Below are 14,224 nucleotides of genomic sequence, written 5' to 3'. Positions count from 1 at the left end.
TGTGTGTGTGTGTGTGTGTGTGTGTGTGTGTATATTTGTGTGTGTGTGTATATATATATATATATATATATATATTACATTTTCTCTATCCATTCATAAACCAATGGACATTTGGGCTCTTTCCATACTTTGACTACTGTTGATAGTGCTGCTGTAAACATTGGGGTGCATGTGCCCCTTTGAAACAGCACACCTGTATCCCTTGGGTAAATACCTAGTAGTGCAATTGCTGGGTCGTAGGGTAGTTCTATTTTTAATTTTTTGAGGAACCTCCAGACTGTTTTCCAGAGTGGCTGCTCCAGCTTGCATTCCCACTAAGAATGCAAAAGAGATCCTCTTTCTCCACATCCACGCTAACATCTGTTGTTGCCTGAGTTGTTAATGTTAGCCATACTGACAGGTGTGAGGTGGTATCTCATTGTGGTTTTGATTTCTATTTCCCTGATGATCAGTGACGTGGAGCATTTTTTCATGTGTTGGTTAGCCATCTGAATGTCTTTGGAGAAGTGTCTATTCATGTCTTTTTCCATTTCTTCACTGGATTATTTGTTTTTTGGGTGTTGAGTTTTATAAGTTCTCTATAGATTTTGGATACTAACCCTTTATCTGATATATCATTTGCAAATATCTTCTCCCTTTCTGTAGGTTGCCTTTTAGTTTTGCTGATTGTTTCCTTCTCTGTGCAGAAGCTTTTTATTTTGATGAGGTCCCAGTAGTTCATTTTTGCTTTTGTTTCCCTTGCCTCTGGAGACGTGTTGAGTAAGAAGTTGCTGTGGCCAAGGTCAAAGAGGTTTTTGCCTGTTTTCTCCTCTAGGATTTTGATGGCTTCCTGTCTTACATTTAGATCTTTCATCCATTTTGAGTTTATTTTTGTGTATGGTGTAAGAAAGTGGTCCAGGTTCATTCTTCTGCATGTCGCTGTCCAGTTTTCCCAGCACCATTTGCTGAAGAAACTGTCTTTATTCCATTGGATATTCTTTCCTGCTTTGTCAAAGACTAGTTGGCCATACGTTTGTGGATCCATTTCTGGGTTCTCTATATTGTTCCATTGATCTGATTGTCTGTTTTTGTGATATTTTTTTTTAACAAATGTTTTAAATGTTTATTTTTGAGAGAGAGACAGAGACAGAGAGAGCAGGGAAGGGGCAGAGAGAGAGGGGGACAGAGGATCTGAAGCGGGCTCTGTGCTGACAGCAGGGAGCCTGATGTGGGATTTGAACACACAAACCTGAGCTGAAGTCAGACACGTGACCAACTGAGATACCCAGACGTCCTTGTTTCTGATGCTATTCAAAAGTCATATAAGTTCATCATCAGCTTTCCAATTTCCTTTTCAATCACTTGTAAAATTTCTTTTTCTCATCATTACTCTAATTTCTTCTGTCTGCAAATTGTCATTTCAAATTGAGAAAACTAGACTTTGTGGTTTGTATTAGTCAGCTCGGCTGCCATAACAAATTACCACAGACTGAATGCCTTAAACATCAGAAATGTTATTTTCTCATAGTTCTGAAGCTTGGAAGTCCGAGATCAGGAGGCCAGCCTTGTCGAGTTCTGGTGAGGGCCCCCTTACTTGGCTTGCAGACAGCTGCCTTCTCACTGGGCCCTTGTTGGTGGTCACTGGGCCCTTGTTGGTGGAAAGAGAAAGCCCTGGTCTCTCCTTCTTTCCTTTTTTTTTTTTTTTTAACATTTATTTATTTTCAAGACAGAGAGAGACAAAGTATGAACGGGGGAGGGTCAGGGAGAGGGAGACACAGAATCTGAAACAGACTCCAGGCTCTGAGCTGTCAGCACAGAGCCCGACTCGGGGCTCGAACTCACGGACCTCGAGATCATGACCTGAGCCGAAGTCAGCCGCTTAACCGGCTGAGCCACCGAGGCGCCCCAGCCTTCTTTCCTTTTTTAAATGTTTATTTACTTTTGAGAGAGAGAGAGCAGAGGAGGGGCAGAGAGAGGGAGATAGGATTGGAAACCAGAAACGGGCCCTATGCTGATAGCAGAGAGCCCAGAGAGCCCCATATAGGGCTTGATCTCACAAGGCCTGAGCTGAAGTCAGACACTTAACCAACTGAGTCCCCAGGTGCCTCCTTTTTTCTTGACACTAATCCCATCATGGGGATTCTACCCTCATGATGTCATCTGAACCTAATTACTAAGACCCTACCTCTAAATGCTATCACAATGGGGGTTGTTAAGGCTTCAACATATGAATTTGGGGGTGGGGCTGGGAGACACAAACCTTCAGTCCACAACAAAGTTAAAAAAACACCTACTCTAAAAAAATAATTGAATTGCCAATATTTAATGTTTACTCTTTAAAAGCACATGTGCATGTAGTAAGACTAATTTTGAGATTAAAAAAACCCAAACTATAAATAATTATATCATAATTAGAGATTTTATCATATCTTTTACTTCTGTGGATATAGAATCTACACTTAAGTTATTTTTTTTAAGATAAATTCTCTCTTTTTTTTAATGTTTAATTTTGAGAGAGAGAGAGAGAGAGAGAGTGAGCAGGAGAGGGGCAGAGAGAGATGGAGACACGGAATCTGAAGCAGGATCCAGGCTCTGAGCTGTCAGCACAGAGCCCAATGTGGGGCTCAAAATCACAAACTGCGAGGTCATGACCTGAGCCGAAGTCAGATGGTTGACTGAACCACCCAGGCATCCCAAGTTGTTATACTTGGAATGGTACATTTTTATTACAATCTAATTTGTATACAAACTTTAAAAGAACTCATTATGTTTGAAAGATAGTGATTGCCTTAGTTTTCTACGAGTTAATCACCAGGAGGTGCTGGTCTTTTTGCAACATCACCTGCTTTTCTCCTGCCTGCCAGATAGCAGTTTGGAGAAGAATCCATTTAGAGCTTACCACCTACCATTCACTTAACAGATTCCATACAGGTCAAAGAGGCAAACAAAGGATATTGAGGAAAACAGATTATAAGCATGTCTTTGCCAGTAAAAGTTGTTAATTGGCCATGGGTGTTGATTATATCCTCCAGTGGAGTTTTTATTGTTCTTTGGCTATTTTTTTATTTTTTATTTTTTTAATGTTTATTTATTATTGAGAAACAGAGAGACAGAGCATGAGCAGGGGAGGGGCAGAGAGAGGAGGAGACACAGAATCGGAAGCAGGCTCCAGGCTCTGAGCTCTTAGCACAGAGCCTGATGCAGGGCTTGAATTCACAAACCGGAGATCATGACCTGAGCCAAAGACGGGCTTAACTGACTGATCCACCCAGGCGCCCCTTTGGCTGTTTTTATGTAGAAGATGAGGACAGTTTTTGCCAGTTAAGAGTGATTTTAACATATCTTTATTTCACTTCCAATGTGAATAAGTTAATATTCTCATGAGAACATCTTCATGTGTATTTTCTGACTTTTTTTGTCTAATATATGCACACTTAATACTGGACTAGGACATCTTACACTATTTGTCTCTGGAGTTAAATTAAAGACTTCAGAGGAACCAGCAATTTGGGGGCTGTTAATTTTGTGCTTTCATGTTTCTTGAGAAGTAGGAGGACATGCCTTTCTATTCTAAATACATCTGTAAAATCCTGATATCGAGCAGGCTTTGGCACGATTTTGATGAACATATTCAGTAAAAGATCTCTGTTTTCCAAGATAGATAAGAAAACCTCTCTCTATGTGGCTCCCGCCATAGAATTAGACGTATTCTTTGGTTATGGCCAATTTGGGCTCCACCCCCATCTGTACCCTAGGATTTCCACCTCCCTCCTTTGCAGCTGGCACCTCATGGCTGACCAGAGAGGCTGGTGTGCAGATGAGCATAAGGAGAAAGGGGTTCATTAAAGCTCAGTGTATAAATCATCCTTAAGCCCCATTCCCTATTCCCACCCCCCCAGTCACATGCAGTAGGGTCTCTTTCCCCTCCCCCCAAATACATTCCTTTTATATTTCTCTTCCTTTGTGCAGACTAACCCTTGACCCTCCTTTAAACCCAGTTTCACCCAAAGCAGCACGGGGAATGGGAACATAACATGACATAAGTGGGAATCATAACTTTTCTTCTCTGGGGACCAGAACCCTTTAGGTTTGGCCCTAGGCTTTTTTTTTTTTTTCCAGGAATGACTAAAAATATGATCTATTTTCTTCATTTTGGCTTAGTGCTAAGAGTCTAATGTAGCAAGAAGGAATAAGAAAGCATGCTAATAGGCCACTGAAAATCTGTGGATTTATCGCCAAGCTGGCTTTCCCCTCTTTCCTTTGGAGCCTGCCCTCGCAGGTGAAATGTGCAGCATTTTTGCTGACTAGCTTGGTAGCAATTTGCCACATGTGGCTGTTGAGCCCTTGGAATGTAGCTGGTCCATATTTAAAGGTGCCATAAATGTAAAACATACACTGTACAGAAAAGTCTAAAAATGGATGAAATACCTCATTAATCATTCTAAAATATTGATTACATATTAAAATGATAATATTTGAGGGTTTGGGTACAATAAATGTATTGTTAAAATTAATTACACATGTTTCTTTTTACTGTGGCTACCAGAAATTTTAAAATTACATTTGTGGGGGCACCTGGGTGGCTCAGTCAGTTGAGTGTCTGACTCTTGATTTCGGCTCAGGTCATGATCCAGGGTCGTCGGATTGAGCCCCGTATTGGGCTTCATGTTGAGTGTGGAGCCTGCTTAAGATATCTCTCCCTCTCCCTCTCTCTCTCTCTCTGTCTCTTTCTCTCTCTCGCTCAGTCGGTTAAGTGTCTGGCTCAGGTTATGATCTCATGGTTCATGAGTTCGAGCCCTGCATTGGGCTCTGTGCTGACGACTCAGAGCCTGGAGCCTGCTTTAGATTCTGTGTCCCCCCACTCTCTCTTCCCTTCCCCTGCTCATGCTCTGTCTCTCTGTCTCTCTCTCTCTCTCTCTCTCTCTCAAAAATAAATAAACATTAAAAAAATTTTTTTTAGACCCTATTTCAATTTGAGGATTTGGAGTGTTTAAATTTGTTATTTATACTCAGTAAAATTTGAAATTTATAATCAATTTATAATTATTATGTACCTAACATAAAAATTATGAAATAAAATTGAAAAGAAAAACGACTCAAAATTCACTAAGAGATGAATTTGCAGATCAAACTAGGAGGTTCCCAAATGTGCTCATTTTCTGCCTCCATTTCCTGGACTCATTTCAGGTTTATATGCAGAGCTAAATCAGAATGGTAAGAAGAAGCCCGTTATATTTTGTGCTTGATTTCCACAGTGTAGGCTACATTAGTTTGCTTTAGGCTTTAAGGGAGAAGAAGTCCCAGTTTTATGGCAACTTGAGGGGAAGGAGAAGAGGTTCATGGTACCTTCTCTTCTAAAGGGAGAAGAAGAAAAGAAAAGAGGGGAAAGTGTGTGTTTCCTGTGCAATCTCTGTGTCATTTCAAAACCTCACTAAGATGGTGCTGGTTTGAGTTGTACAAACGCAAGTGCTGCTCTCAGTCTTCTCCCAGAAGGCAAGCTGACTTGGTATTCCAGAAACTGAGTTTGGTTGGTTTGTCTGCAGGGTGTCTGGTTTCAGCTGGCAGAGGCCGTGGAAGCAGGGAAATGCCACATGAGCACTCCTGTCAGGTGGGGGCCTCAGGTGGCACAGAAGGACGCCGAGGCTTGTCCCGAAAGCTTGTGCTGGGCTCTGTAGTTTAACGTTTTTATTCTGCAAAATATTCTAAAGGAAAAGCTTTTTTCTCTAGCATTCTGGTTACAGGGACAGTTGTGGAGCTGTGACAGGCCCAAGTTCTAGTACAGACTCTGTCCCTAGTTAAATATGTCTTTGGACTTCAGTCTCCTCAGCTGTAAAGTGAGAATGATAATGCTGACTACACCACAGGGATCTTATGAGGGCTAAATATGATCATTTAAATGGTTTAGCATAATGCTTGCCACATAGTCCGTACTTCGTACACGCTCACTGTGTTTATTGCCTTAGCTCCTTGTTGAAGACTTGCACGTGAGGAAACCAGTGTGTGAATGAAGATGCTGCAGGAGGGGAGGGGTCCACCCCGGTAAAAGCTGAACCACTTCTTCAGTGTTTCCCTCAAATAGAGGGCTAACGTAGGCTCGCACAGATCATGCAGTCCCTGTGAGAAGGCTGGAGGTCCTGAGGGGTTTGGGTCTTCTGGCCCAGACCACCAGAGTTCAGGACGGTTCTTGAAAGTCTGATAACAAGGGCCAATCCTTGGAGTCTCTGGCTCTGAAAGCAAGAAGCAGAAGCGAGACCAGAATCAGCTTTGGAGTGCCTGGGTCTAGCGTCAGCCCCCTTGAGGGATCAAGTGATTGAAGGTGCACGGCCCTTCTCCATCAGTTCTCCAGTCCTCCGCCGGCCATGCCTGCTGTCCTCAGGCTGGGAATCAGAACTAGAATGGCCCATCTTAGGGAGGGGGCCAAGCTCAGTAAGCGTGCCCATGTCAGTACAGTATCCTTAACATTGAATTTGTGTTACAAGGACTCCTGAGCAGATGCCTGCCTTTGGGAGACAAGGCTCAGCGTGCATACTGCATCTAGAAGGAAGAGCACACTGCTGTCCCAGTCGACTAGACATTTTTGAAAATATTTTTTTATCATTTTCTTTTTGTTTAAGATTTGATTCTTTGTCTTTTTCTCCATTTTAGCTTTACCCTCTAGTTCTTTATTTCCCTACCTAGTAACACCCCGTGTTACCTCCTTACCACCTTCCTGCTCTCGGAGAGCTTACTCCCCGACGCTCACATCACCAAAAAAACGTTCATTTCCTGCTGTCTTGTTTATCCTGAATTTGCATTGGGTGTTGATCTGGATAACCTAAGAAGTTGAAGAAAAAGATAACTGGGATTCATCAATGCCTTTTGATAGCATTTATGCGGCTAAATAGCCTTGGGGCCACAGGTATTGATCCTTTTGAAGATAGGGGCTTGCCCAGATCGCTGAAAGATTGAACTTCCCTCTCCACGTATAGTTGTGATTTTTTGTATTGCAGGGAGAAAAGATCAGATACACAGAAAGACTGGAAATTCTTTGAGGTGAGTCAGTTACGTTTTGGGGCTTTTCTCTCTTATACGAAACATGAAGTAGACCAAGAACCAATAGCCATGTGTCAGGCACTTATTTTTAGTGAATATCTTTTCTTCAAAGGATGCTAACAAGCTGTATGGCATCTCTTAAATTTTCCTCCTGCAAAGGTGAGTACATGTGTAATTTGCCACCACTTTTCAGGAATGTGCAGAAATTGGGTTATCTGGGTTTGTGTCTGCTTAGCAATGTTCTATAGACAGGTGAGAGTTCCTACCACCATAGCTGTGCACTGTGATTCTTGTCTGTTTTCTCTTGTAGTCCTTTTACACTTTCTGTACATATGTAGCTTGGATTGTGTTCCGACGTCAACACTTCACAGAGATTGAGGAAGAAATAGGAAGGCTCTTTCGTACCAATATGTTCAACATTCCTCGGAGGAAGCGTGAGGAGGAGGAATCAGGAGGGGAAAAGAAACGCATGACTTTTGTACAATTCAGGTATGACATTTTGACTTTCCAAAGCTCGAGAACGTTTCTAGAAAACTGGATGATGTAACCTAAATGTTACCTCTTCCCACCCAGGAGAATGATGGCGAAACGCCCAGCAATTAAAAAAGCCATTAACATGCGCTCTCCAGTCATGTCTACTCTGCTGCCATCTCTCAGAGAAAAAGCTCAGAATATCTTTGAGAAAAAGTATCATCAAGGAGTCATCAAACTCCCGGCCCCGATGCAAGAGCACATGGAAAGTCTGGACTCTGTGCTCATGCCAAAGTAAGTGGTCCAAGGAGAGAGAAAGGAGAGCCCTGGATTGTGTGCTAGGTTGGGCTGGGAGGGGCAGGGGTTTTAGACGCCGTGCCAAGGCCAGAAAGTTGAACGAAGATGAAAGCACCACCTTCCTACCCACCCCCTCCCCTCTCTACCTGCTTCCTTTCCCAGGCAGCTCTCGGTACACCCATCTAGACTAGAAAACATTGCTAGAAAGTTATGCTAGCCTTCAAATAGTTCTCATTTGGAGGAGGGAGTAGCAAACTCCATAAGCTGAGGGTTTTCCATTAGAAGACATATCTCTGGTAAGTGTGAAGAGAACCATTACAAAATCTTACTGTGGGCTGCTTTTGGACCCCTATTTAAAATCACAGTGGTAGTTCATGGAAACGGAAAACTTCTATGTGTGTGTGTAATATGTGCATGTGTGTACGTATGTGTGTAGCTTACACACAAGCACACAACCACAGCCATACACCTCATTCTTTGGCCACACTGCTTCAGCTATACCAATAATTCTTTTCACAGAGTTGGCATCTTGGGGGAGCCTCGATGTCAGTTCAACCCCCATACCCTCCTCCCCCTCGTACCAGAAGAAAACAAAAGAATGTCTGGGATACATTCTTCCCTGATAGAAAGAAATAACACGAGGATCCAGGATACACTGGACTTAGTCACGAGAACATTGTCCTCTCAAACAACATTCCCTAAATAACCTGGTACATTCCAGTTCTGTAATTAAGTCCCTGCATTTGAAGTAAACTACTTCAACTTAATCACTTTATATAGGACTAATATTTATTATTATTACGCTTTTTAAATTGTTCAAATTATTTTGTTAAAAGTTCAACAGTGGACTATTAAAAGAAATTTCAGAAAGCTCTTGAAAAGCTCATTTTCCTATATTTACTAGTTTGCTTTGTTATTTAGTTACTTCCTTGGCTTCTATGTGACTGTTTAGAGTAACGTATTAGAACGTTTAACCAGTGTTCTAGTAGACTAGTGAAGAGACAGTCTGTTTAGGGGGCGCCTGGGTGGCTCAGTTGGTTGAGCATCCGACTTCAACTCATGTCACGATCTTGCAGTTCGTGAGTTCAAGCCCAACGTTGGGCTTGCTGCTGTCAGTGCAGAGCCTGCTTCGGCTCCTCTGTCTCCCTTTCTCTCGCCACTCCCCTGCTTGTGCTCTCTCAAAAATAAATAAAACACCTAAAAAAATAAACATTCTGTTTATTTGTTTCTAAGTTCATTTTTACTTTATGAGAGTATCTGGTACATTTGAAAATGAAATTTTATAAGGGAAATAAAATGTTTTTAAAATTAAATCTCGATGGCTATATTATTTTTCACGTTGAGATATAAAGTATATCTTGTTCATTTCAAAGCCTTTTAACATATACGTTTCATTCATTCTTTCGTTTACTCATTTGACAACAAATATGTATTGAGCCTCTGCTCTAAGTGTGCCTGGATGGCTTAGTTGGTTAAGCGTCCAACTTCGGCTTAGGTCATGAACTCACAGTTCATGGATCCGAGGCCTATGTTGGGCTCTGTGCTGACAGCTCAGAGCCTGGAGCCTGCTTAGGATTCTGTTTCCCTCTCTCTCTGCCCCTCCCCAGTTCTCACTCAGTCTCTCTCTGTCTCTCAAAAAAAAACATTAAAAAAAAAAAAAAAAAGCCTCTGCTCCATCCAAAACCTTGTGGTGGGTTATGTAGGGAAAAGGGATCATCAAGACAGAGACCATATCCTCAGGTCTGGATGGTAGAGAAGATAAATAAAATACACACCTGCTCACAAGACAATTTTAAATGTATTAGAGGCCATGAAAGAGATAAAAACCAAGTGCCCTAAGAGGACCGAGCAGAAGAACAATCACTTCTAGGGGGACTGGGAGCATTCCGACTCGAATTTGGCTTTGCAGGGATTGGGTGACACTAAAGGGGGACTTCCAGTCAAGAAAGAACGTGTGCAAGGACACAGAGATGAAAAAGTGTGCCCTGTGAGGAAAGGCAAGAGCACAGTGGAGCAGAATGCAAAGGACAGCTAAATGTCCACTAGGGAGTGAGTTGGATGTTATCTGGCAGACGACGATTAGAAATCACTCGGGAAAGCACTCCACTATGTGGAATACAGAGTCACTGGTTCTATGTTACCATTTTAAAGTCCTGTAGGAGTTTCACCTGTTAAAACAACTGGATTGAATTAACCTTTCTGTGGTCACAAAGTTTATCCTCAAGCTTCAAAATCCTCCTCGGGCGCCTGGGTGGCTCCGTTGGTTAAGCGTCTGACTCTTCATTTCAGCTCAGGTCATGACCTCTCAGGTTCGTGAGATCGAGCCCTGCATTGGGCTCTGTGCTGACAGCATGGAGCCTGCTTGGGATTCTCTCTCTCCTTCTCTCTCTGCCCCTCCTCCACTTGCACATGTGCTCTCTCTTGCTCTCTCAAAATAAACATTAAAAAAAAATCCTCCTGTTAGCCTTTAGCTAAAAATGCGTTCATTTCACAGAGAAAACTGGACACCTTCCCCAGATTTAATATCAAGAGCAGAGGCACATCAACTCCAGCCTACGGCTAATGCAGGATGGCTTCAACATACCCTCTGTCTTCATGCTGTTATTCTTTACCATCCAAGTCAATTCTGGTGACGACTCCCATTAAAACTGCAAAGTTTTTATCAAAATTGCGGGCTATGAACTAACTTTTGTTGGACTTTTACGTAGAGAATTTGGTTATAATACACTCCATCATGACAAGTTTCTATCTAGAATATGTTGACATGGTTTTATTTTTGGTTTTTATTTTTTTATATTTAAAAATGTTTAAACATTTTTTAATGTTTATTTTTGAGAGAGAGACAGACACAGAGACACAGACAGAGTGTGAGCAGGGGAGGAGAAGAGAGGGGGAGACACAGAATCCAAAGCAGGCTCCAGGCTCTGAGCTGTCAGCACAGAGCCTGACATGAGGCTCGAACTCATGAACCGGCAGATCATGACCTGAGCTGAAGTCAGACACTTAACCGACTGAGCCACCCAGGTGCCCCTAGTTTTTGATATTTTAAAATAAAACCTGGGAATTATGAGACTTTTATAACTATCTTTCCTAGGGTGTTAGGCTTTTCTCTACCTCCCTTCTGAACAACGAGGCTTTGGTGTACATCATTTATCAATTCCTTCATTTGTTTACTCATTTTTTCATTCCATAGTTGGTATATCCCCACTCTGTGCTGGGCACCATGTTTGGTGCTAGGAATTCAGTGTGGAAAAAATATAGCCAGCTCTGACTTGGAACCAACAAGTCTTGGGGAGAGACAGACGGGAAACATACTCAGATATTGAACTAATCAAGTGGGGATGAATACCGCACAAGAGAAAAAGAATGCCAAGAGTGTGTAACCAGAGACTTGCTGGTATGTGAGAAACGGGCAGGGGAAGGAGAAGTCATCCCTGAGGAAGTAAGACTCGAAGACACACGGGATCAGAGCAGTGGGAAGCGAGGAGGGGAGTACTCCTAACTGTATTAGTTACCTATTGCTGTGAAACAAATTACCCCAAAACATAGTGGCTTAAAAGAGTAACATTTATTGTCTCGCAGTTTCTGTGGATCAGGGATCTGGGTTTTTCATATATGGCCTCTCATGTTGAGACATGTTCCCTCTAGACCTACTTTGCAGAGGGCTTTTTTCATGAATGGATGCTGTACTTTGTCAAATGCTTTTTCTGTGTCTATTGAAATTATCATATGGTTTTTATTCTTTCTCTATTATTGATGTGCTGTATCACATCGACTGATTTTTGAGTATTGAACCACCTTTGCAACCCAGGAATAAATATCATTTGATTGTGATAAGTGAGTTTTTAAATGTATTGTTGGATTTGGTTTGGTACTATTTTGAGGATTTATGCATCTGTGTTCATTATAGATATTGGCCTGTAGTTCTCTCTCTCTCTCTCTCTCTCTCTCTCTCTCTCTCGTGGTATCTTTATCTGATTTTGATATCAGGGTAATGCTGGCCTCATAAAATGAATTTGGAAGTTTTCCTTCTTTTTCTATTTTTTGGAATACTTTGAGAAGAATAGGTATTAACTCTTCTTTAAATGTTTCGTAGAATTTGCCTTTGAAGCCATCTGGTCCTGGACTTTTGTTTGTTGGGAGATTGTTGAATACTGGTTCAATTTCTTTGCTGGTAATCAGACTGTTCAAATTTTCTATTTTGTCCTGTTTCAGTTTTGGTAGGTTGTACGTTTCTAGGAATTTATCCATTTCTTCTCGGTTGTCTCAAATTTGTTGGCATATAGTTTTTCACAATATTCTCTTGTAATTGTTTGTATTTCTGTGGTGATGGTTGTTATTTCTCCTCTCATTTGTGATTTTATTTATTTGGGATGTTTCTCTTTTTTTCTTGATAAGCCTGACCAGAAGTTTATCAATTTTAATGACCTTTTTTCAAAGAACCAGTTCCTGGTTTCATTGATCTATTTTATTGTTTGTTTGTTTGTTTGTTTTAGTTTCCATATCATTTATTTCTGCTCTAATCTTTATTATTTCCTTCCTCCTGCTTGTTTTAAGTTTTGTTTGTTCTTCTTATAGCTCCTTTAGGTGTAAGGTTAGGTTGTTTATTTGAGATTTTTCTAGCTTCTTGAGATAAGCCTGTATTGCTATAAAGTCTCTATTGGAACCACTTTTGCTGTATCCCAAACGTTTTGAAACATTGTGTTTTCATTTTCATTTGTTTCCATGTACTTTTTAATTCCTTTTTTATTTCTTGGTTTACTCATTCATTGTTTAGTAGCATGCTATTTATGTCTATGTATTTGTGGTCTTTCCAGATTTTTTCTTGTGGTTGACTTCTAGTTTCATAGTGTTGTAGTCAGAAAAGATGCATGGTATGACTTTGATCTTTTTTAATTTGTTGCGGCTTGTTTTGTGGCCTAATATGTGATCTGTTCTGGAGAATGTTCCATGTGCACTTGAAAAGAATGTGTATTCTGTTTTAGGATGGAATGTTCTGAATATGTGTGTTAAATCCATCTGATTCAGTGTGTCATTCAAAGCCATTTTTTCCAGGGCACCCGGGTGGCTCAGTCAGTTAAGCATCTGACTCCTGGTTTCAGTTCAGGTCATGATTTCTCAGTTCATGGGTTTGAGCCCCATGTCGGGCTCCACACTGACAATGCAGAGCCTACTCATGATTCTCTCTCTGTCCCTCTCTCTCTGCCTCTCCCCGCTCTCTCTCTCTCTCTCTCTTTAAAAATAAATAAAACTTTGAAAAAAAAAGAAAAAGAAAACAAAGCCATTATTTCCTTGTTGATTTTGTTTAAATGGTCTGCCCATTGATGTAAGTGGGGTGTTAAAATCCCCTACTACTGTTGTATTATCGATTAGTTTCTTTACGTTTTTTTTAAAGTTTATTTATTTTGAGAGAGGGAGAGCACATGTGCGTTCACGAGGAGAAGAGAGAAAGGGAGAAGATTGAATCCCAAGCAGATCTCTGTTGAATAAATATTTATAATTGTTACATCTTCTTGTTGGATTGTCCCCCTTATTAGATAGTGTCCTTCTTCGACTCTTGTTATAGTCTTCGTTTTAAAGTCTATTTTGTCCAATATAAGTATTGGTACTCTGGCTTTCTTTTGACATCCATTTGCATGATAAATATTTCTCCACCCTCTCACTTTCAATCTGCAGGTGTCCTTAGGTCTAAAATTAGTCTTTTGTAGGCAGCAAATAGATGGGTCTTGTGTTTTATCCATTCTGTTGCCCTGTGTTTTTTTATTGGAGCATTTAGTCCATTTACATTCAAAGTAATTATCAATAGATATGTATTTATTGCTATTTTATTACTTTCTGAAGATTGTCTCTGACCCTCTCTTGTCTTCTTTCATGGTTTGCTGGCTTTCTTTAGTGATATATTTTATTTTCTTTCTCTTTATTCTTTGCATATTTATTAGTGGTTTTTGATTTGTGGTTACCATTAGGTTTGTTTATAACTTCCTCTGCACGTAGCAGCCTGTATTATTAATTTGATGGTCATTTAAGGTTGAGCCCATTCTTTACTCCTCTCCTCCCACATTTTAGGTATATAGTGTCATATTTTATATTCTTTTATTTTGTGAGTTCCTTGAATGATTTTTTAAATAGAATATTCATTTTTACTGCTTTTGTGTTTCCGACCTTCAAACTGCCATTTTTGGTCTTTCCTTTCCACTCAAAAAGTCCCCTTTAGTTTTTCTTGCAGGGCTGGTTTAATGGTCATAAACTCCTTTAGTTTTTGTTTGTCTGGGAAACCATCTCTCCTTTTATTCTAAATGATAGCCTTGCTGGATAGAGTGTTGTTGTTGTTGTTTTTATTTTATTTTTTAATGTTTGTTTATTTCTGAGAGAGAGCCAGAGCGTGAGCCAGGGAGGGGCAGAGAGAGAGGGAGACACAGAATCTGAAGCAGGCTCCAGGCTCTGA

At 40.8% G+C, this 14,224-nt stretch overlaps 1 protein-coding gene across 8 annotated transcripts in view; it reads left to right on the top strand.

Annotated features, from left to right (window-relative positions):
• PPP1R36 (protein phosphatase 1 regulatory subunit 36) overlaps window positions 1–14,224 on the top strand; it is a 53,327-nt gene that overhangs the window by 22,139 nt on the left and 16,964 nt on the right. For 7 of the 8 annotated variants that reach the window (XM_049611474.1, XM_049611476.1, XM_049611473.1 and 4 more), the window contains 3 exons: window positions 6,969–7,011; window positions 7,322–7,500; window positions 7,585–7,776. In XM_049611474.1, coding sequence (XP_049467431.1) covers window positions 6,969–7,011; window positions 7,322–7,500; window positions 7,585–7,776 — 414 coding nt within the window. Of the gene's footprint in view, window positions 1–6,968; window positions 7,012–7,321; window positions 7,501–7,584; window positions 7,777–8,298; window positions 9,606–14,224 lie in introns of those variants that run through there. The other variant, XM_049611477.1, reaches the window with a different exon arrangement.

The sequence above is a fragment of the Panthera uncia genome, assembly GCF_023721935.1.
Source record: "Panthera uncia isolate 11264 chromosome B3 unlocalized genomic scaffold, Puncia_PCG_1.0 HiC_scaffold_1, whole genome shotgun sequence".
Classification (NCBI taxonomy): Eukaryota; Metazoa; Chordata; class Mammalia; order Carnivora; family Felidae; genus Panthera; species Panthera uncia.
This window is presented reverse-complemented; position numbering and strand designations above follow the sequence as displayed.